This window comes from Pochonia chlamydosporia, chromosome 5 (genome assembly GCF_001653235.2).
Source record: "Pochonia chlamydosporia 170 chromosome 5, whole genome shotgun sequence".
Taxonomy (NCBI): domain Eukaryota; kingdom Fungi; phylum Ascomycota; class Sordariomycetes; order Hypocreales; family Clavicipitaceae; genus Pochonia; species Pochonia chlamydosporia.
In genome coordinates this window covers 1877794-1901010 of record NC_035794.1, presented here as the reverse complement: position 1 = coordinate 1901010, position 23217 = coordinate 1877794, and the positions used below count along the sequence as shown (strand labels likewise).

At 50.9% G+C, this 23217-nt stretch overlaps 7 protein-coding genes across 7 annotated transcripts; 2 read left to right on the top strand and 5 right to left on the bottom strand.

Annotated features, from left to right (window-relative positions):
* Positions 1–80: 80 nt before the first annotated feature.
* Positions 81–1353, bottom strand: VFPPC_05882 (oxidoreductase, 2OG-Fe(II) oxygenase family; the record flags this gene model as incomplete). The annotated part of the gene is made up of 5 exons (XM_018285003.1): positions 81–671; positions 737–887; positions 940–956; positions 1013–1126; positions 1192–1353. The coding sequence occupies 5 exons, from the start codon at positions 1351–1353 to the stop codon at positions 81–83; spliced, it is 1035 nt and encodes a 344-aa protein (XP_018141942.1).
* A 958-nt stretch (positions 1354–2311) lies between these two features.
* Positions 2312–5206, top strand: VFPPC_13916 (temperature dependent protein affecting m2 dsRNA replication domain-containing protein; the record flags this gene model as incomplete). Its single annotated transcript, XM_018291688.1, has 6 exons — positions 2312–2318; positions 2718–2754; positions 2861–3195; positions 3266–3363; positions 3426–4852; positions 4918–5206. The coding sequence occupies 6 exons, from the start codon at positions 2312–2314 to the stop codon at positions 5204–5206; spliced, it is 2193 nt and encodes a 730-aa protein (XP_018141941.1).
* A 793-nt stretch (positions 5207–5999) lies between these two features.
* On the bottom strand, positions 6000–7460 carry VFPPC_05881 (transmembrane alpha-helix domain-containing protein; the record flags this gene model as incomplete). Its single annotated transcript, XM_018285002.1, has 2 exons — positions 6000–6945; positions 6994–7460. 2 exons carry the CDS (start codon positions 7458–7460, stop codon positions 6000–6002), a joined length of 1413 nt encoding a protein of 470 aa, XP_018141940.1.
* A 4028-nt stretch (positions 7461–11488) lies between these two features.
* Positions 11489–11998, top strand: VFPPC_13915 (glutathione-dependent formaldehyde-activating enzyme domain-containing protein; the record flags this gene model as incomplete). The annotated part of the gene is made up of 2 exons (XM_018291687.1): positions 11489–11848; positions 11909–11998. 2 exons carry the CDS (start codon positions 11489–11491, stop codon positions 11996–11998), a joined length of 450 nt encoding a protein of 149 aa, XP_018141938.1.
* Positions 11999–12854: 856 nt separating this feature from the next.
* Positions 12855–13867, bottom strand: VFPPC_05879 (Ferritin/ribonucleotide reductase-like protein; the record flags this gene model as incomplete). Its single annotated transcript, XM_018285000.1, has 2 exons — positions 12855–13644; positions 13713–13867. The coding sequence occupies 2 exons, from the start codon at positions 13865–13867 to the stop codon at positions 12855–12857; spliced, it is 945 nt and encodes a 314-aa protein (XP_018141937.1).
* Positions 13868–16226: 2359 nt separating this feature from the next.
* Positions 16227–20612, bottom strand: VFPPC_05877 (cell wall biogenesis protein phosphatase Ssd1; the record flags this gene model as incomplete). The annotated part of the gene is made up of 3 exons (XM_018284999.1): positions 16227–16266; positions 16356–20211; positions 20441–20612. 3 exons carry the CDS (start codon positions 20610–20612, stop codon positions 16227–16229), a joined length of 4068 nt encoding a protein of 1355 aa, XP_018141936.1.
* Positions 20613–22518: 1906 nt separating this feature from the next.
* Positions 22519–22824, bottom strand: VFPPC_16235 (hypothetical protein; the record flags this gene model as incomplete). Its single annotated transcript, XM_018293988.1, has 1 exon — positions 22519–22824. The coding sequence occupies one exon, from the start codon at positions 22822–22824 to the stop codon at positions 22519–22521; it is 306 nt and encodes a 101-aa protein (XP_018141935.1).
* Between the last annotated feature and the right edge of the window lie 393 nt (positions 22825–23217).

Below are 23217 nucleotides of genomic sequence, written 5' to 3'. Positions count from 1 at the left end.
GCATAGATATATAGGGCGACCTTCAATACCCAGACACCGACATCGTACCGGCGAATCTATCCAAACCATAAACATACTTACTACTCCTTTTCATCATACAGTGTTCCATAACTCTCCTTCAACCTCATAAGTAAATGCTCCCCCGCAGTCAATACCTTCCTTTCCGCGAACGGATTCCCCGCCACAACCCCCTCGGGCACAAAATTCCGAACACGCTCACTCGGCACTAGTTCCAGTAGTGCATCATCCATTGGATGGCAAAAGAAGGCAATCGAGTACCGTGCCTCGCTGCTTGTTTCTCCTTCCACGCTGGTATGCTCCCCATTTGTAGGAAACACTACCCTATGAACCGTACTCCGGAAAAGCCCATTCGTCCAATACGACAGGAGGTCGCCAATGTTGATTAGAATAGGAGGGCTGGGATCGTTCTCCGTACCGGGCGGCACCACAGGTACCGGGGCCCAAGTGCCGTCCTTTTTGAGGATTTCAAGCCCAGCTTGACCTTTGAGGCGGAAGAGTAGGGTGATGGACCCGTAGTCGGAGTGAGCGCCGGCGCGAATGTCGTCGGCGGTGTGGGATGTGCTAGACGGTGGAGGGTAGCGAAGGAAGCGGAGGATGGTGCCGCTTCCAGAAGGCGATTTGAAGTGTGCGGAGGAGAAAAAGTCGTTTACCTGGGCTTGTTAGTGGGGTGATGGCGATGATGACTGGGGGATTGTTCTGCATGAATTGGACTTACCTCAAGACCTTGGCCTAGAAGGGTGAGTATTTTGAGGCACAGGGCCCGACAAAGATTGGCAAATGCTGAAAACCGAGCTTCATCGTCGGCTATTGTGGGTGGGATGGGCTGCTGCGCTTTGTTGTCTATGAACTCGCCAAAGTTGAAGGCTCTGACTTGGTTAGGACTTTGACATTGGTGCATAAACATGGTGAATTGCGTACTCTTTAAAGTCGCCGACCTGGTATGTGTTAGCAATTTAAGTGCGTTACATCCATCTAAGTGTTTAAAGCACACCTTTTGGTTCTGGGGATCCAGTGTCTCGGCATGCATGCTCGTCCATCCTCGATTGTTGGTTTGGATGGAGCATGCCTGTTTCTCTTCTACAGGAGCTCCGAGTAGTTTTTTGGACTGAAAAAACGTTAGCTCTCTAAGATGCTACAAGGACTATCGCGGGCAGGCAAAGGCGCGTATACAAGAGCAAACGCTTCATCGACACTGGCGGCGGGTATGTCGTCACCGAGGTTCTTGATGTAGATGAAGCCATGTTCGGCGGCGGCGTCCACAAGTTGTTTGGCTACTTCTTTTTGGGGACCAGAGAGGTCAATGATGGGGATGTTTGCGGATGAGGTGGTCATGATTGCTCCAGGCTGTCGATACCGACTCACTCAGTTGTCGGAAAGTGTGAAGAGTGGAAGTGAAGTGGAAGTGGAAGCAAGAGAGTAACTTAGGTAGGTTACTAGGTTTATTCAACTTTACACCTTCAACCACATTTGAATATGGTCTTCGGATTCCACGGAGTGCGGATGCGCATCACTTGGCCTTAGAACTGCATATGTATATTGGTCTGGAGTATCGGAGCCTCCCGACATGGACTTTTGTGTGCAAGAGCTTGATCGGACCCCTCCATTGATTGATTGACATGGAGCTTAGGTGATGGTGTTGAGCCCCTCGCAAGTCCAGTTGCAGTCAGTGCACAGCCACATGGTGCCAGGCAAATCTGTCACAATAGCCACATGCCCATGTGGCTGGTGTTACCTATTGTTTGAGTTCGATGGCCAATCTACTGGTCAACTTTTTGGTGTGCCCACCACCCAACATTAGACCCTGTGGCTTGCTCTTGCCTCACAACTAAGAGCCACGAAGGAGGCACTTTCCTCGTTTGACACGCAAAGCAAACAACTCAGACTAAACCTTCTTTCTCTTCTGTCTACGGGTTCCATTGTCTCATCTCTAAACTTTCTTGCGATTTTTTTCTCCTTTCTTCTTGGAATTCTCCTTGAACTTGCAACCTTTCAACAACCACTACTGTCGTCCAGGACCAGCACCCTTGGAAGTTAGCTTCGGCAAGGCGCCACAGAGCCAACCAGGTACTGGGGGCCGCATCTCTTGACTCCCGCTTTCGCCTTGGAGGGAAAAGGCTCCCAAAAAACGTGCCTTGCTCTCCTTGAGAAATCCACAACACCAACCGATCCTAACCACTCTGACAACGACAGCGCCTCAGCCCACCACCTCCAACACAGAGCTTCTCCTGCCAGCCAGCAATTTTCGATTCTTCGGATACGGGCGCTTTGGTCGCCGCCGGGTTTGTTCAGGATGCCACGTGAGTGATGCGTACTCCTTGTGTGCGAGTGCAACTGGTTTTGTTTGCTTTGGTCTGATGATGATGCTGTTGGGAGCTGGCCGGAGCGGCTGTGTCACTTTTGGCGATGGCTTCATTGTCCTTCCGCGCGCACGCTCTGTGGACGATGAATACTCGATATCTACGATCGGTGCTCCGCTGTTACGCTTGTGCTTCCTCAGAAGACAGACAGCGTCACGGGCTTGATAGTTCCGACTCAATTGCACCCTCTTCCTGCCCCAGGTCCATCTGCCAGTGTCCACGTGCTTCCCTCGGCCAGTTGTTCATCGGCACGTCAGCGACAGTTTCAACAGACCAACCTTGCACCTGTTCATGCTCCATCTAGAGGCAAGGCTAAGCTAACAATTATCTTAATTGTAGTTCTCATTGAGGATACCTGGATCAATGGCCAGGCAACGTACGTTGACACCGATGCTCCGACCCTACCCCTCCTCCTCGACCGGATTTGCAACTCTGCAATTATACGGAACATCTTGCTGACTGACCACCTCTGCCTGGTATAGTTCTTTCGATCTTACTGAGCTTGAAGACTGCGCCATCGCCGTCGATGCGACATACTACCTGAGCCAGCTCCTCGACACGTCCCCTGCCCATGAGCCGCTGTTGTCAGCTCTCGGTGGCCTTACTGGCATTCAGACACACATCAACGAGAATCTTGATCTTTGGGATAAGAACCGCATACATCCATTCTTTATCTTCGATGGCCAGTCGATCACAGGCCAGGACGACGTTGGTCTCAAGCGAAGGCGAGCCGCAAACAAGAAGACGGACGAGGCGTGGGACCTGTACTCGAGATCAGAAGCTGAGCAAGCTGTGGCAACCTTTGGGGCAAATGCAGGTATGTGGAGACTGGATTTAATGGTGAACTGAGAATCTCCAAGAGAACTAATCGCCGCTTGGTCGTCAAGGCGCATATATCATACAAAATCTGTACCCTCTGTTGCAAGGGATTTTGAAGAAGAGAGGTCTCCATTTTCTGGTTCCTCCGTACAATGCATGCGCTCAGGTACGCCCACCCCTTCGTAAGGCTGCTGGGGCACAGTGATGGAAGAAGCTAATTTAAGTTAGCTATCGTACTTTGAGATGATTGATTCCAACCAATGTGCTGGCGTCATGGGCCCTCAAGAGCTTCTTCTCTATCCCATCAAGGACTCCATCATTCGTGGGCTCGATTTTGAGGCAAACAAGGTAACGGCCCTTTCCAAGAAGAAGGTAATGCGCGGTCTCGGTGTGGCAGAACCCATGTTCATTGACGCACTGCTCATGAGTGGCACTACCTTCCTTCCCACTTTTCCGCCTCTGTTAGATGCGTCGATGTACCCCAGTCATTACACCATAATGGATGCCGTTAATATCCTGAGGACCTCCGACAAAGCAGTGGCGAATGCTTGTGCCTCCTTCAATGACATCCTACAGGCTCAAGATGCCAACTGGCTGGACAAATTCAGGAAGGCACGAATGGCCGTTCACCACTTCATCTATATTGCGGAAAACGGAGACGTTGTTGTCAACGACTCTGAACGCCTCACCAAGGACAATCACGAGTATCTCGGTCTCCAACTGCCTGCAGAACTCTTCCATTACCTCAACACGGGTTTGATAGGCGCACGCAATCTGAACAGTATAACGCACGGTCAGATTGTTGTGCAACCTACACTGGATGGCGTGGTATCCGACGAGTACAAGAACCTTGTCACCACGAAGTTAGTTCCAATCAAGGAACAGGCTCTTAGCCTGATGATTCCCCGAGTTCACCGTGGCATTGGTCACAAAGACATCATTTTGCGCGTCTGGTTCGACCCTAAATTCTCCCACACGATTAACCATCGTGCTCAACAACCGCCTCCTTCGCAACAGGTCGGCACTTGGGACGTAAAGGAGAGCGACGTGCGCAGTGTCTTCCCTGCAGGATTTGCTGGTCCCATTTACCTGGAAGTCTTGGCGCTCGCTAATTCCGAGTTTGTGGCAAAGACTATTGCCAAGGAATCCAAGATTCGGGGCATTGACACCTTGGAAATGGTGTCTTCTGTTGCTATATGGCGTTTCTTACATCTGAGAGGCTATGTGAACGACTCCCATACACTGACGAAATGGGGTAATGCGTTGGCGACGACCTTATTGACCCTTAAAGACGCTGCCGAGAACCGACCTGAGGTTCCTGGTCTCGACGAGGCAGCTCTCCTTGCTTTTGAGTTGGTTCGACACGGCGTACTAGGAGCTAAGCATCAGGAAAACATTGCTGGTTTACCCCGCAGAGGAACTGACGAAGACAAATCAAGCTTGGTGTTGATCAGCCAATGTGCAACACTACTGAAGCTGCGCCATCAGGTTTATGGATACACTGGACCTCTTAACAAGAGTCTACTAGCATTCCGCTCTCAGTCCTCGGCTGTCCGCGAGGTAGATCGTGATTTGATTGAAGCTATTGTGGCGTCCATGTTTATGTACGGCCAGAGCAAGAGAGACAGAGAGGATTACCTCGAGATTAGCCAAAGGTGAGGATGAACACCCCTGTGGCACTATGGGTGAATGCGGTTACTGATTGAGCTTTTTCAACTAGGCTACCCTTCTTGCAGGAACCCGATATTGGATTGGGAATTGCTGTCCGAACGTTCTTTGATGAGGACGATGCTTCTCACAGCAAGGAGAAGCGAAATGAACGGCTGGAGGAATTCCCCAAGACTTTTGTGCCATTTGCCGAGGCCTTGACGGATGACTTCCGAATCTGCGTGGATTTCGTCAATGCTCTGAATCAGGGCATGCAGATTCTTGGCCCCGATGAGCTTCCTGCGGCGGACAAAGCAGCATGGACCAAGGCACAGGCTTATCTTGACGCTCGGCCATTCTGAACGAGCCTGAGCTGAGGTCCGTTGCCGACATCCAACATGATGGGAATCTCGGCTCTTGCCCCCGTGGGATGGCACATAGCTCAAACCGTCGGGGCAGCTGAGACTCCTACACCAGCGAACACTTATTTTTTTTCATTTTTGTTCCCGGATATCACGTCCAACTCAATTATTGGACACAAAAGCACTTGAGGTATTTAGATTTAGCTACTACTACTCACCCGAGCTACACGACCGCAAGAGGATGGCTGAACGACAATCTGGCGTCGGGTGGACTTGGATCAGTGTGACGAGGGGATTTCTAGCAAAACAGAGGCTTAGCAGGTGGAGGATGAACCATGTTTAAAGACGGCCAAGGCAGCAGAGCTGGAGAGTGTATAACGCCTTGGTACTAAACTGCAGATGTAAGTTGAAATAGGGCTCCATTGACGCTGAAGGAAGCAGGGTGATACCGTTGATGCAACGGTGGTGTTTGACAGGACTGCTTGCAGTCAATTATACCATGTCTAACTAATAAAGACGATATTCTCACTGCTTGTGCGTACATTTCATGTGATGTTTGATGGGGTAAAGAATCACTATTCATGAGATTAGGATAATCATCCTAGCAACATCTTCATCGTGGGCGAAAGTCACAGTTCCATCGCACGGCTAAAATTTTGATATATGTAAGTGTTGTCATATATTATTGGTTCAAGGGGCTGGCGCATGATTTATCAGATCAACTCCCAAGCCGTATTAACTAAGTTCTGTCCAAGCTTGAACCGCCATGCTCAACTAACTGCGCCAACTTTCGTCACGATTGAGACTCTGGGATATTGAGACTCTTCCTTTTAATGGGTGGCCTGTGTGCAAAATCTTCTTGTGCTCCTTCTACAACAACATGAGCCTGCCCCGAACCCTCTCCCATATTCCTGTTCTCAGTGTCGTCCTGCCTAATTTCATCTTCCAGGCTCTGATTGTCACCCTTGTTCTCCGAGAACAAATTTTCCCCAACGCCATCTTCTTTGATCTCAGTTGCCGTATCGGCGGAGGCACCAAATGCCGCAACACTTCCATCCTCATTAGAAAATGCCGGACTCGCCACACGACTCGCCACTCGCTCCTCGTCGCCTTGCAACTCCCACATGCCAGCTACTACCCGAGCTGCCATTGAGCCTTGCAGCTCAGACAAACGATTTCCTTCAGAACTTTGATCGGAAACAAACGTCGAGAGTCCCGGTGAAAGACTAGGCGTGCCGTCCAACTCAGTATACGGGCTTACTGAAATCCCGAGGGGCGAACCGGTTGCGTCCAACTCTGGTTTATTGAGACTGGAAAAGCCACCATCTTGCTCTGATGCGGGTTCGGTGTCTTTCTCGTTGCGGCTTCGTCGACGGAAGAATAGAATGTACCCTGCCAAGGCGAGGATGATGATTCCTAGGGGGACAGCGGTACCTATTGCTGCTTTGGCGGCGGTGCTTAAACCTGAAGACGAGTCACCTTCTGGCCCGTTTGATACTGTTGGCTGAACTATTGTGGATGTATTTGTTGCTGAAGTAGTTGATGTGGTGTTGTTGCTGTTCCGGATGAGAACAATTTGTGGCGCGACAACCTTGGGAATCATGTCCTTGACTATGACTGTCGTGCCAACGGAACGGGATTTGGACGATCCGTAGCAAGCTTTGTCCATGTCTCCCGTAATTGTTGCTGATATCGACGGCGCCCACGCACAAGAATAGGGCAAATAGCAGGTATAACCACTACAACTCATCAGTGTCTCTATCTCACGCAAGAATCGCACAACTCACGTCGGACAACAGCCAACAGCAGTTTCACCCTCCTTTAAAATACTCCATTTTGTCGTAATTGGCCCATCGTCTACCACAGTATCGAGCTGTATTCCACCGGGCGTGCTGTACACCATGACACAACTCGTCGCATAGCCAGCCGGACACACCAAACCCGGTGAATAGACGGGATACACGGCATTCGGACCCTTCTGCCCGGCGGTGTTGAACACTGCGCCCCATCTCGGCGGGAAGCACTCTTCTCTGGCGTCCAGCCTGGTCCCGGAGCATGTGTACCCGCGTCTCCATTCTATAATGGTTGAGACGTCGACCGAGTTGACGCGGTGGCCGTACCCTGCGAGTGTGTAGGAGAAACAATCTGGGGGAGGTGTGAACGGTGTGATAAGAGGGCCCATGTTGACGGTTAGAGCGGGCAGCTCTGTGGATGTGCTTGTTGTTTCTGCTTCTTTGGTGTTTGTGACGGACATGTTGTCTGGTGTCTATCGGTGTTCTACGAATTACAGAATCATGGTGAGATTGTGGATGAGGAGAGGTGAGAGGTTGGATTGGAGGAGTCGTGGTTGCTACTACTCATGACATGGCTGGGTTGGTCTGTGGCCTTTGTTGGTTGTGAAATTTGATATGGAGCCACCGAGGTTGGTCGTGGCGACGGAATTGTTGGATGTGTGAGAGACGCAGAGAGCATGCGGGGAAGGAATGGGATCCTAGTCGGTGCTTTGATCGAAGATTGGGCCTTTATGCTGTCTCTGTGAATGTTGGGTCGTTTGTTGCTGTTGCTGTTGATGCGGACGGTGTTGTTGGTTACATTTGGGTTAAGAGTGTTCAACCAACTGAAGGTATTGCATATTGCCTTGTCTGCTAGAGGATGTAGAAGCATGTTAGTGTTTACGAGATGAAGCAAATACTTGGCTACGGCCTTCTATTTTGGTGTTGGTCGGCGCGCTGCAGATTGAGACGGTTGGTGGTGGAGATGGCGATGGGTCTGTCTTTGTTGTTGGAGATTGCGTTTCCGTCAGTGGGAAGAGGGCGATTGGACGTTTTAAGGCGATGATTTCCGTAATTCTGTGTTGGATTAGGATGGAAGGGCGTTGTGTAGTGGTGTGGTTTAGTTGGGGGTAGTTGGTTAGTTAGGTTTCTAACTGCTTGCGCTGTCAACTTGTGCTTGAAGAATTGGAATTACACTTCATTAATTGAGTTATGCGTTTGAGTGGGTATAACATTTAATTGCTAACCAGGGGCTACACGTGCAATTTGTGTAAACAGCAAGAGAACTCACCTTCAGCAAGACGCCGAAGAAAGTATGGAGACGAGCAAGAGGCAATAAGTCACGTACCATCATCTCATCAAACTCACGATAGCGAATCTTTGCTACAAACTCAGCAGTAATATTTTTTTGGTCCGGTTTGTAGCCAATCCGGAAACATCAAGTCTCTCGGATGTGCCTCAACACCAAAAGGGCTGGTGACGACTCACGCCCATCGTCGTGTTTTTTATGATTCAATCACTGAAAGACATGCCATGCAACGTGCCATGTTTAGTCCCTCACATGGTTATGCAAAATGGGAATATCACACAGTATCCATGACTGATGTGTATGATGACGGCCGTGTCGTCTTCACAACCCATATACACAACTCTGTAAATGAAGAGCTCTCAACGAGCATGTCTTTATTCTACACCAGACGAATCTCACGCTCCTCACAGCTCAATTCCAAACACTCCCCGTTCATAAGGCCATCCACATACGCATGCCCAACATACTCGAACCCCCTCCCACACTCCCTAACCACAAAGAGATGCTTCCCGCCATTAAACATACACACCCAATCTCCTTCCTTCGACGTTTCCGGCACTGCGCCAAAATACCCTTGCTCAGTAGCACCTAACCTCCTATACCGGGACCGTCTTCGAACAGCGTCGTGAAACTCTCTTCCCATTTTTTGTAATATTTCTGAGCTATCTTCTCTACAGTTGAGATGAGCGTAATAGTGTGCTTTGTATGTTTCCGTCGCAGGGTCTTCTTTCAGAGTTATATTCCCAGTGAGGCATCTCCAGAGAATATCGTCAGGGGTGTAGTCCTCCAGGGAATAGGAATCGTGTACGGCTTGGTTGCGAACAGCCTCTACCTGTTCCTTTATCCATGCTCTTTGCTTGACATCTCCTGGTTCGAACCGTCCAACGTAGTACTGCCCAATAGCGTCGCCGAGCCAACTGATCCTGTCAATTAGACGCCCCTTGACCTCAAGCACGTCTTCCATATCATGTACTTTAATCTCTGTCTCTGAGCGCCCACTCGCTGAGTATCCAGCCCGGCAGGCCGCTCCGTAGCTTCCAAACTGCCAAGTCGACCAATCTGGTACCCATGATGGTAACTGAAGACCTTTCTTGGTCAAGTTGCTATATAGTATAGAAAGAGTTGGTGGTGATTCTGCAAGAATGGTCTTTGCAACTTGTACATATAGGTCTGCCACGCGACATGTATAATCTACTTTCAATTCTTGCCTCATCAACCCTACCAAAGAATAGACTTTATCCCTTGGATCGGTGGCCCGGAGGGGATGCGAGAACTTAAGCAAGTCTAGTAGGGGGAGACGTTGGCCGGCCATTTCGCGCAAGCGCGTTGCCCGTCGTAATTCAGCCAGAACTCTGTGACATTCCCGCAGGGAGTTCGGGTCATCCTCCGGTTGAGGGAGATAGGATGAGGGTATAGATCTCTCAACGCAGAGTTGGGCCACATCTGCGATGAGATATTCACTGTGGAGGTCTGTGCGTCCACAACGAAGCGTGACATTGGCATTGAGAAGATATTCCTGTGCACACCAGCATCTACCCACCTAGAGTATAGAGTTAGCCAAGAGAGGATCGTCATCAGCACACCAGAGAGAGCAACGTACCCAACCTCGGAGTACTAGTTTCCTCACAGCTGCAGCCCGGTAGTCATCTCCTTCGGGTGGAAATTCGGAGACACCCGGCTCTTCAGGAGTGCCAGAGCTGATTCTAGCACCTAAAAGAAGGGAGGAGGCGCCGTAACGGCGGAGATGACTGGCAATTTCGATACCGAGCGAGCTGTTGTCCGCCTCGGGGCCGATATATGTAATCACGCGCTGTGCTTGGCGGTAGATTGAGCCCATCATTGAGACCTGCTGTTGCCTTTCGCTGATGTCATCCTGGTTGATGCATATTGCATCCGCCCAGATTATCCTGTCGGCTTGAGATGGAGACTCATGTCGAATGTCTCGAAGGGCATGGTGCAGAGATTCCGTGATGGAAATGGTGGTTGCGTTGTCGAGCGAAAAGATGTGAGTTTTTTCAGGACTTCCCCATTCATATGACAGCGCTTCATAAACGGGATTGTCGTCTAAATTGACGTGTTGGAGTTTGCCGCATAAGGAGGCATTGGGCTCTGCTGGTGGAGAGAGATGGAGCAGACGGATTTCCCTTGGGTTGGTTAAGGGTTTGAATGGTTGTGAAGTGCTTCCCATGTTGAGGCTTTATATGATTGCGTGACCAAGAAGGAGCATCTTCATAGGGACAGGCAGGAGTTCTTGTTTGAAGTTGTGAAGATTGGACAGTTGAGTTTGCCTGACTGTGGCCTGAGCTGAATATGAATGAGAGCTGATGAGGCTGATGCTAGTGTCAGCCGTGTCCTCCTCGCACCAGTGATGGGCACCGACTTGAGACATACCGAGTTAAACTATAAAGTGTTCAATTAGAGAGACCAGTATATTTGTTGTCTCAAGTCTAAGCAGGCGGTTTATCTTGTTCGCATAATTTTGACGTGGCACCAGAAGAGCACCAGTGTCTTCTTCGTAGTTGTAATTTCCTGGTGGCACGTTTATGAATGTAATTTGGAGGGTAGTAAAATACAAACATCCATATACTCCATTTCAGCATGTTTTATTTCGTGGAACAAATTGTTTCTGCGTGCTCGATGCCATAACTGTTTGCCGTGTTGGTGTCATTGGCCTTGAGTTGGCGGCTAACTGAAGAGTGCATTACACGTCGAAGAATATATTTCGTAGAGCCACTAAGCTATTAGTCCGGCATAATTATGCGGTTCGGCTTAATCTTGTGCCAGAGTTTTCTGATTGTCTGTGCAGTTGAGGTAACTGTCCTGAGTTCGTCAAAGGACCACTCGTTCACGAACGCAGGACGTTGTAGCAGCAACTTGATGATAGTTTATCCATCTTGGATAAGTGAAACATTCCCCTGATGACAGTAATCACCTCATTCAGCCAGAAACCTAATGTGGTCGCCCGCAAACGACAACAGCTACTCCATCACAGCACCATCGCGTCACCAGTGTTGCCTTGCAGCACTAAACGCAGATCCGCCTTCTAAAGTAAAGACTAGGCTACCAGACCGCGCAACAACATATTCCATCTCATAACCGTTATTACCCAAGTACTTATCCTGGTCATTCCCAGTCCATATCTCATTTCGCAAATCCAACCCAAGACACCAAGTGTTAGTTGACCTACCTCCTCACAACACCATGACAACTCTCAAACCCAAATACAAACCCTTCCCCATGAACCTCCTCTCCCAACCAGACAACAACCTCCAAACCTACACGGGCAACTGCCACTGCGGCCACATACAATTCACAGTCACCATCTCGCCCCCCTTCCCCGAACACCAGGTCGCATCGTGCAACTGCTCCATCTGCCGACGAAACGGATACCTACTCATCTACCCGTTGCGCGAAAACGTCACAATCACAAAGGGTGACGGCCAAGAGGGGCAATATAGGTTCAATCGGCGAAAAGCTACGCACAAGTTTTGCGGACGGTGCGGTAGTTCTGTCTTTGTGGATTTTAATGGGCAGGAGGCGAAGGATGTTATTGGTGTGAATGTAGGTTCTGTCAAGTTTGTGCCTTGATGTTTGAGATTGTTGTAAGCTTACATATTATAGGTTCGTCTGTTGAATGGTGTTGATTTGGATGATTTGGCATTGAGGTTTGTGGATGGGGCTAGTCATCCTGGGGAGTATCGCGTAGATTAGCTTGACATGTATGAAGTTTAGGTGAGCATGCCAAGGGGAGGAGTTCATCTGACTGACTGCTCATGTATTAATAGATTGAAGCCGTGTGGCCACGTTTCTTGTAACCACGGCGAGAGATGGTGACTCTTTGCATGCAATTGAGTTGGGCCATGTTGTCCACCAAGCTACAATTCAACTCCCTTGACACCATCACGACTTCGCAAAATAGTCATGACAGGCTTCAATGCCTATCAAACGCCGTCCTGCCATGCTTCAACAACTCATTGTCCCTGCAGATCCAAACCACCAAGGGTATCACAACTTCAAACAGCAACTCCAGCTTGACATCTTAGTAATAACGCAAAGCCCACAGAATACAAATCCCAACTTGTCTTCGCCATCCCAACCGCACTACAAAACAAGCCCAGTCCCCGTGTCCAAAATCTGCAACACACCAAGTGCCTCAAACCCGTTTCAGCCCTCCCTTCCGGCTTCAGCCCAGATTCCCCACAAGGCTTGGTCAAGGATCCTGGGAACGGTTCCACCATTTGTCAAATAGCTTCTTAGCTGGTATCATACAATCACAATGTAGCAAAGGAAAGAAGCAATCAAGGCGATTTTTTCCATATTTTTTTCATTCTTGTTTGGTGTAGCTAAAACGCCCAAGCATGCGGCTTAGTCGATCTAAATGGTAGTAATTAAGAAGAGATGAAGAGAATAACCATCTGAGGATACACAGCCCCCATTGACAGTCTTATTTTCGTGTTGGCATGCCTGGCATTTCACACAAGATGTGGTCTTAATCGTCCTGGACAGCACCAGAGACGTATTTATATCGAAGAAGAAGAAAAACACCACCTAGCAATTATAACTATGCTCATAGGGCCAGAATCATGGGCCCAGCAACGGTCATTGCATCCGTCAGCACGCCATCCAGCGGTGCCGAGCTAGACAGGGACAAATATGTCACTCCTGCGACACCACTGGGAATCTGGCAGCCGTTCGCTTCGGAAAAGGGTGTGAAGACGGTGCCGCCGGGGACCACGCCTCCAGAGGTAAAGGCGCAGTTTGTAGCGCCGGAAGCACCACTGGCTGCTGATACCTTGACGGTGTTTCCGACCGCCAGAGCGCTCGCATCTTGTCCCTGGGCCATGCTCAGCGCGGGGAAAGCCGTGATGGCCAGGTTGGATCCCTGGGGACACGACTTGATGAAAGGGGCGGCGAGGGAGAAGACGGCAGTTGGGCCGAGAGGCGCGTCAAAGGCTTGCGGCACGGCTGTCTGGCCGAGCAGCACGCGGAGCGAGCTCTGGTGTCTCGCCTCGATGGTAAGGATGGATCCGGCGGCTGTTAAGATGGCCGGGTCTTTGAGGAGCTTTGCGGCGCCGAGATAGGCGGACACACCGACGTTTTCGAGCAGCGCTCCCGTTGTAGCCATGCCCTTGGCGTCGGTGAACTTGAAGTCGTACTCGCATGGCTTTACAGGTTGCACACCAGCTTGGGCGAGTGCCGATTGGAGAAAGGTGACGTGTTCTTGTTCCGTCTTGCCAATTCCCTTGAGATCTTGGATTTGGTTCGGCTTCAAGCCCAGCGCGGCAAAGTCAGAATCGGGGAACTTGGCGAACCCCTGTCGGTAGAATGCCTCCTCGAGGTGTTCCAGCGTAAGAGCGCTGTTTAGAAAGATTAGTGTCTGGTGTATGCAGAACGCGTTGCATAAAGTACACGATGCCCAACTTACAATTGCAAAATATCAGGGTCACTCAACGCAGCGGGAGCAGCAGCATTAGTTGTCCCGTTCTGAGCTTGTCTCCTATACCCGGCTCGCTGAGTGGTAGGCAACGCCGCAGCCGTGGCGGCCAGTATAGCCAGTGTAGCAGCTTTCAATGAAGGCATTGTGAAAGATTGACGGTTGTTGTGACTTTCGAAAAGTAGTATTAATATTGTATAGTCGATAGGGACCAGCCGCCAAGGAATGTAAGCAGTGTATATACGTGTGTATATGTGTATATGTCCGGAAAAGAGAGTATATCGTGAGAGCGACCGAAATATCGTCTATGCCAGACCAGCTGCAGTTGGTACAGAAAACTCCCCGATATAGAACGAAAGCACACGAAAAGTCTAGATAGACGGACCAACTAGGGTCAAGGCAAAGGAAGGAAATGGGTATTTAGTTTACTGACGGGAGGAGAAACAAGAGGAAAGAAACGGAAAGCACTGACGGCGACGGCATAGATAATATAATCGTTGGAACTGTGATCAGCCACATCTGTCTATCAGGGGGGTTCTTCGACCCTTCAATTTGGCATGACAGGTCCACGGCTCTATCCAGTCCCGAAGACATGGCAAGTCGATGATTGTTTGACCGACATGGCGTGGCACAGAAGGCTCGCATGGACGGCAAGGCTTATCATGGAACACGGCGCACTGATTCGCTGCTACGGCGTGGAAACGAACGGCCCAGGAGTTTTCCGTGCCGTTTCCTGGTATTCCTGGGCCGGATTGCAGTGGCAGAAGGACGAAGGTGAGTTTGTTTCGACCAAACCTTGCAATTTACGTAGGGCCGCGGACCCCTGCTCGGTATGTGGCCTCGCCGAGTGGAAGCGTCAAGTGTGCGAGAGCTTTGGCATGATGAATGCCCGTCCGCACGGGTCAGTCAGATGGAGAAGATTGAAACGAAGCGAGGCTACGCAAGCGATGGTGATGGGTGATGGGTGACGGGTGATGGGCTGAAGAGGGAGGGATCCCGTGTGGTTCGTACGGTGGTTGACGATGCGTGAACCCAATGGAGCTTGGCTTGTCTTCTGAGCTACTCCGTTCTTGTCGTCGGTCCGTCCACTGTCCGAAACCGAAACCGTCCTGATACACTCTGACCCTCGCCCTGGCATCTCCAACTTCAACTCCATCTCCATCTCCATCTCCAACTTCTACCTTTTCCCTTTGCAAAGGCCAGCACACAGATTACTAATTTTCAATCTAGTCGTCCTTTGTAGTCGCCCGACCGCCACCGCAATTTATCCGTGGTCTTCGGTTCGCTAGTCTTTTGTTTCACTGATTTCTACAGCGCGGCCAGAAAGTCAACACTTGCCATATTAAAATTAAGGTGCACGCCATTTACCCCAGGGCCACTGCTGGCCTGATTTATCCTAAGCTTGGCTGTGATTCGAATAATACGCCTCAATTCTTGGAAATTTTGCTATCATCATGGTAATCGCAATGAATGTAGCCGTGTGACGTGCTAGTCAATTAGTCTACGAATATCTACATCGACTCACACCTGAAGCATCTGGGAAGCCAAGAACGCCCAACTTCCAGTCCAAATCACCAGTCACAATCACATTCACCCCCAGCTTCGTAACTCAACCCGCCATCAACAACACCCGCTGTATGAGCAAAAATCCCAAAATCTGCTGCAATCCAGATCGCCATCTGTCATCCGAAGCGCTTGATTTACATGGCCCCCCAAACCACACATGACGCCACGTCCCATGTTGTCCGCCCCCAGCAACCATTCTCCAACATGAGGCGTCACCTAAGACGTCGCCTTGTGTCATCGACACCAGGGCTAGAAATAAGGATTCCTGACCTGCATCTGCCAATGCCCTGGCGCTGATACCTTATCGGAATGGCGGACACTCTTCCAACCGACTCTCTGTATCAGATTTAGCCACCACGTGCATATTACCAGATAACTCACGTTGGCATGTCGTGTACACGCCATGCAATATACTCTCAACTCTCTCGGCTGCCGGTCACGAATCCCATCATCCGGTGTTTCTTACATTCGCCTTAAGCAGATCCCCCTCGGCTGGTCTGATGTTATATCCCAATGGCAGCCCGTTCTCCCGAGCATCCGATACTCATCTACCTATCTCGGAAGATACATGAGCCACTTTGACACCAATGTCCCCTCAAATGTGCACCATAGTCAGATATTGTAAATGTAGAATGCGTGTTTCGGTATTTCAGTTTTATCGCTTTGCTACTATACTTGGTTAATCCCCTTTCGCTCCTTTCAAGACGCTACCTCTCCGTCCAGCGACATGCATCTACTATTCATATGATATTATGTACCACACATCATTAGCCGCCGACGGACTCATTCCATAAAGCGCAAAATTTACATGGCACTTTCATTGGGTTGCATCTGCACCTGTCCCACCTCTTCTTCTCTGCCCCCTCTCCTTCTTAATTGTGTATTATTGGAGCAATCTGAATAACTTGGCTTGCTTGCACTTGACCACCTCTGCTTCCCTTACAAGGCATATGGGTTCAATGATCGAATAGTCAGGCATCTGTTACAAAAATGTTAGCAGCATTCTTCAACAAATGAACCCTGGTTTGCGCTTCATCTTTTTGTCTCATCACACGGCCTTTCACTTACGGTGGGCTCTTGCTCAGGTCCGTCTTCAAAATGATGGGCACCCGAGTCATTTCCGTCACATCCTGAATGTAGTCGCCACCCTCCTCTCTCAGCTTGAACAGCTTCAAGTACTTCTCCTTGTTGGTCAGTCGAGTCTCTACAGCCTCCGTGACGGGGACCTTGGAGTCTGAACGTGTTCGGTGGAGGGTACCCGCGTTCGAGGACGAGCGTGCAGGCGATCCTGGCACGCTCTGTGTTGGCCGCTCGGCAAGGGATGCTCCAGCCATGGCTTCTGTAATATCAGAAGTGTTGTCTTCATCGTCATCGTCAAACAGGGCATCCACGTCATCAGTAGAGATGGTACCGGTCACTGTCTGCTTGCGAGTCGCTTCCTCACGCTCCTTCTTCACTCTCTCAGCCTCCTCAGCCTGGCGGGCAGCGGCCATGGCATTGGTCATTCGCTGAGAAGCGGCGGCCTTGGGCCGTTCATCCTCAGGAACGTAAGCAGAGCTCGGCACGCCCTTCTCCCAGTACAGCTCCAAAACTCGCTTCTCTTTTCTGAACTCGGCCTTCTTCAATGGCAGCTGGTCACAGTGCACGCGTTTCTCAAAACCCCATTCGGGGATGAGCACATCAAAGGCAGACTCATATACGCAAAGGACAATGCCCTCAGAGATGAGGTCACCGTTAGCCTCCTGTCGCTTCTTGTCCATTGTACGGCAAGACTCGATGTGGATGCTCTGGTCCTGTGCGTTCTGTGCCGACTCCTTCTTGGTGTTGCATGACTCAATGGTCTTGGCCAGACTTTCCACGTCGTCAGTAAACTCAATCTTGCCCTCAGACAAGACAGCCTCCAGCTGACGATGAACAATGATGTCAGCATAGCGGCGAGTTGGGCTGGTGAAATGTGTATAAAGCGGCAGATTGAGTGAGTAGTGTGGCCATATCTGCTTAACTGTTTTGCTCGCAATGAAGTATTTAGCACGATGCATTGATTTGAGAACAACCGTCTCCATGCCCTTGCGAAGATCAGTATCTTCCACCCTAAACAGACTGTTCTGGAGTGCACCGCTTCCGGAGGCGTCAATATCGTAGCCCAAAGCATTCATGCGGTCGACAAAAGTCTGCAAACGACGCGGGTTGGGGGAGGCCTGCCGGCGAAGTAAGGCCTTCTCGGGCAGGCCCTCCGCCAGACGCTGTGCAACGTAACCGTTGGCCTTGTGCATGAGCTCTTCAACAAGCTCGAGAGCTTGCGTGGAGTCGAAAATGTTGTCCTGAACAGGATTGTTCTCGTCATCCAACTGCTGGAACAATCGCAATGGGGCAATTGGTTCACCGCCAGCACCGAGGCGTGCCTCGCGAAACTTTTGAGCAACGGCCTGGAGAATTTGAATAGTATTGACTGGAACAGCATCGTTGTTGAACTCGGAAGCGTTCTCCAGTGCCGAATCAATATCCTTTAGCGTGACCTTGCCAGAGCTTTTGATGATACTCTTACCAACCCAACTGTCTCCTTCAGCAACTGATCCATTGTTGGGGTTCACGTTGAACACAACAGAGACGGTAAAGCGGTCCTGGTCTGGTCCAAGAGAGCAGATCTCGCTGGATAGCTTCGGGGGAAGGAGAGCGCAGAAGCGGTTGATGAGTTGGACAGACGTTCCACGCTTCTTAGCCTCACGGTCGACCAGCGAGTTGGGCTTGACAAAGTGAGTGACATCGGGTACGTGAATACCAACTTCAATCTTGCCATCGGGACGAGACTTGACATGAATGGCATTTCCTAGCTCCGCACTGCCATTGAAATCAACAGTAAAGGTCTTTTCGTTTCGGTAATCGCGACGAGCCGACACTTCAGATTCTTCCTCTTTGGTCACAGACCAATCTTGGAGACCTACGCTACGTAGGACGGCATCCGAGAACTCGTCAGACGAAAAGTTGTTGTCGCGAAGCAGGGCATCTGTTTCCACCTTAAGGTCACCCATGCGGCCAAGTTGCTCAACAAGGGTACCGAATGGGTGAAGAGACGTGATGGGCCAACGCTTGATGCAAGCGACGAAGATACGATCGGCATAATCTTGATGCTTCTCAACGAAGTCCCTGGGAGCCTGTTCCGTGGGAATGGCAATAAGTGGGACTCTCTTATCCGTAGGCTTGAACCAAACGATCTTGGGCTTCTCTTGCTGCCGAGAATCATTGTGGCGGCTGTTACCACCATCTCTTGCAGCACGTTCAGCCTCCTGCTTCTCCTTGGTCGCCTGGCTGCTGGGACGCAGCAGGCCCAATGTGCCGGAAAACATCTGCCCAGCAACACGCTCAATCACGGCCACAACATGACCAGCGTAAAGCGGCTTCTGCTCGTCATTAATCTCTTCCTCTTCAACAAGTAGCAGACTCTGTCCCTCGACTTCCACATCGTCGTTCTTCTTCTGAGTGGGTCGCTGTCGCAAACTACCACGTCGTCGGATGCCGCCCTCGGCAGCGTTGTTGTCATCATTGTTGCCGGAATCCCGACTACCCTGGTTAGTGGAACCAGAACGAGTGTCCGTGATATCCTTGCGCTTCTTCTTTTCCTCTTTCTCCCTCTTCTGTGACCAGACTTCATCAACATCCAAAAGCTCAATGGCAACCAAATCTCCTTCCAAGGCACGGTTGCGATCCTTGCTACCACAGATAAAAATGTCGGCATCCAGCAAGCCGTCCTGCGTAGTCACGTAGGCATCACTACGGTTCTTCTTGTTTACCCGAAGAATACCAGCCACAAGTTGTCCATCGGCGAGGAGAGCCGGAAGAGAGGCCTGGGGGAGGTAAGGGGTGAAGAGGGTCTTTCGTTGCTGCTGCTGTTGCTGCTGTCCGCCAAGTTGCCCGGCATGCTGCGAGGTCTGGAGGCCCTGAAACTGTTGACCGTTCATTTGAGCAGCCTGGAGAGCCTGTAGCTGGCTCAGCTGGATTGGGTTGAGCTGCTGGCCATACATTTGCGGCATCATCATTTGACCCGGTAGCTGCATCAGCTGGGGTTGGTTAGGGTTGTACTGGAAGGCTCCGATCGATGATACAGACTGGTTTATGGAACCGCGGGGTCTGTGGCCCGGTTGGAATGACGAACCTTGGCCAGCGTTGCCAGACTGGTCCTGATTCTGTCCCTGAGTGCGCCAGTTCCCTTCAAAGTTGCGGGATCCAGTCCGAGCATGGCCACCACCACGTCGCATTTCCCCATCACCCCCAACATTAAATGCGCTGCTGCGAAGTCCGGAACCACCACGTCCGTTGACAGCCATGCTCTGGCTTCGGCCATGGCCGCCACGACCTCTGTTGGAGCCTTGGGCAACAGAGATGTCCAGGTTGGACGATGCAACAGGTTTGTTCTCGTCGTCTGGCTTGTCGGATGCCGGCGCAGGTGCGGCGGGGAACTGGAAACCACTCGTGGTGCGTTTCTGCTGAGCGATCTCAGCAGCCTTCTTGGCATCGGCGAGGGCAAGGGAGTGTCGTCGTTGGTGGCCGCCGCCAGAGCCTCCTCGGCCGCCTCGGCCGCTGGTGTTCTCTCGGTTGTGCGCGGGGGGAGCCTCAAAGTTGCCAAAGTTGGAGCCGGACGCACCAGAAGATGGCGCGGGTGGAGGGCCCATGCCCATGTTTGGCATTGCCGACTGATTACGGCGATGTGAGTGAGGTTGGCTCGGCGGAGCCATGTTCTGTTGTCCCATCTGGTTGGGGAACTGAAAAGCGTTGCCCATGGGCTGCAAAGGATTGAATGCGCCATTGTGGCCGAGGGGTTGGCCAGGAGGCATCATGCCCATGTTGACGTATTGCTGATGGGTCGCCTGGATCTGCTGTTGCTGCTGCTGCAACAACTCAATCTGCTGCTGAATCGCCAATTGTTCCACTGCAGAAGGTGCCAAAATGTTAGTGTTCATGAAGCTATCAGAGGGTGAAAAAGGGGCCAGGCATTGTCAGTCTTCTCCCCGCCACCAAGCCGAGGACATGTGAACAAGACACCCTGGCTTTGGTCCACGACAAGTCTTGATGCATCAGAGTGGACATTGGTGGTCGTCTACAGTCTTTGACGTTGATTCAATGGGGGAAGGGGATAGTACGTATGGATAGCAACTTACTTCCAGGGTTGGCAAACATACTCATCAACGGGGTCAGCTCCGAGGGGCTTCGCCGATGAGCAATGTGCAGCCTTCTCCCAGCAGGACCAGGGACACCACCAGTCGGCTGCTGCTGAGCCGACTGTTGCTGCTGCTGCGGCTGTTGTTGCTGTTGTTGCTGCTGCTGCTCCATAATGGGCAGTCAGAGACGAACAGCACACAGTTGGATGGGAAGGTATCAAGGCACGTCGGGTGCGGCGAGGTGCGATGTTATGCGGTGCGGTGCAATGTAATGCGTGGCAGTAACGGTCGGTGTTTTTGCGGTATCTGACTGTATAGATGACGGGATCCCGTTAGACAGGAGGCCGAATGCTTTGAAGCGATGATGTTTGAGATGGCTTGTGTGCCGTTGACGTCGAAAGCTTTCGATGGTCGAGGGTTGGAAGCTGGCGTTTGAAGCTGAAGCTAGCTTTAGAGACAGATAGCGAGCAAGGCCCTGGAGCTTAGGCTGGTACGAAGAGGATGTCTGGTACGTGATTGCCAAAAAGGAGGGTGGAATTGCGGCTGATTTGCAAAAGCGAGCTCGTCGGGAGCCAAGGAGTGTGCAAAGGAAGGATTTGTGCAATTTGATGATGAAGCTGTGAAAGGAAGGCAGAGATGGGATGGATGTATGGATGGAGGAAGAGAGGGGAGGGGAAGGTCCAGCTCCAGACGAGACTGCGACTATGAGTGAGGATGGTGGTGAATGATGGGGATCAAATGGGATGGGAAGAGATGGAGAGCCAGAGCTGAACCGAGTTGGACAAAATGATGGTAAATTCTGGGTCCGATCTGGTGGGCAACAGGACCATTGAACGCCCGTGCCAGGCTCGGCTTGGAGACTGGGGCACCACACAGCTAGCTGGCTGGCTGGCTGGCTTGCTGGCTAGGAAGGACATGGAGGGACTGGAGCTGGGCCAGCTTGACGCCAGACCCGACCAGACCGGACAAGACAGTACGAGACGGGAGTCGGGGCCAAGGAGGGGGGAAAAGATGGGGCGCCTAGGATGCTGCTCGTGTCAAGTCAATATTACCAGACATGTACCAGACCAGCCCTGCCCGTTACACCGTGGGCCGATTTTAGGTACCATGCCGGACCAGACCAGCACTTGAGACCAGACATAGAGATCAATCGACCTAGCAGTGCGCCGGTCTCTGCTGTTGGCTGGCAACTAAAATTAAGCCTGGAACTTGCCTAATTTTTTTTTTTTGGGTTCTTGGGTTTGGTACTAACTGAACGCCGTTGGCAGTCTTGTGGCCAGACGTTATGGGTCCAATGTCGGCTTCCGGCATTTGGTGATTGGAGCTGCTGGACACTTGGCAGAGCATCATCTCAACCTTGCACCAGACACGACCCAACCAGACAGGGAGTACAAGTCGCCAAGCAACAGCTACCAGACAACTAGAACACTGTCTGGCGCCTATCCACCAGACACGCACAGACAGTGCTTGAACACGGAGTAACTGCGATTAAAGCCATTTGATGGCCAAGACCACTCGAGCTTCAATGTTTCGACGGCATCGATGTGGCGCCGGCAACTTTTGCATTGGTGGCACCAGATGACCAAGCTGATGTCTGTCTGGTCTTTCTTGTTTGTTCATGATGGATGTCTCCCCTTGAGCTCAAAATCCAGTCAAGTACCATTTGACTTTGTACTGACAACATCGCCACCTGGTGCTTATGGGGCTAGCTTATGTCTAGGTAGCTAGCGCCTTGCAAATTGTCTAAATTGGCAAACAGAATGCGAAACGGTCCTGGACTCGTCCATGGCAACGCTCAGGGTGTAATGCGAATTGCCCCAGTGCCATGAAGTGTGGTGGAGTTCAGCCAGAGTAAACTGGAGTCAAGAGTCTGGTACAACTGTTGCAACGTCTCCGGAAGCTCCTACATGTAAAGGCTGCCTGAACCTTCAATGTTCCCCAGATGATGTCAGCGGTTGACCAAGGCTTTGCACGTATGTATCGCTCTGCATCAATTCAGCCCCGCGGTATCTTTGGCCAGGGTAACTGGCCTAGTGGTGATGTCTTTGACATAAAGGGATATCTATGCAGGCGATTTCTCAATGACTGAAAATTTTAGATTCGTAGCTGAGCATAATCGACCACACTTTGCCCATCGTTGTCGAGCCTGCAAATGTCGAGGCCATTTTTAAACACAAGGCGACGAATCGAACCACCGATAGCCAGCCACGTCTCGCAGCATTCATCAATAGGGTCCTGCCATTTTGGCCCGACTGTTTTAATGTATAAATCATGCTCGGATCACTCCGAGGCCCTAACAAACTTAGTCCTCGTGGAAAGCGGCTGAATAGCCAGTGCCTTGGTGGTTGACTGTCCTGATATAGCCAATTGACGATGGCAGCCATGCGGTATTTGGCCCTGTTCAACGCTCTGGAGGCCTTGGCATTGTTAGTTCCATTGTACGGAAGTGTACTCCGTACCCCGTATGCAACTCTTTGTTGCCGTGTTATGTGACAAAAAAAGAAAAGGAAAAAAGAACCAACTTAAAATACGGTACTCTGTAGTATGTTCAGTGTTTTATTTTGGCTTGGGCGGAGAGTACCTACCCTGAAGCTGGATTGTTGTCGCTTGGAAAAATGAATGGCCAGATAGACAACAGTAACACCCTGGACTTTATTTTAACCGATCCGACCAATACTTAAGTAAGCTTGGCCACACCAAACGCGGTCTGTTGCAAGTACCGCCTTATCGAGTCGGGAACCCACCATCAAGGAACAAAAAGATTCCTTATCAACATA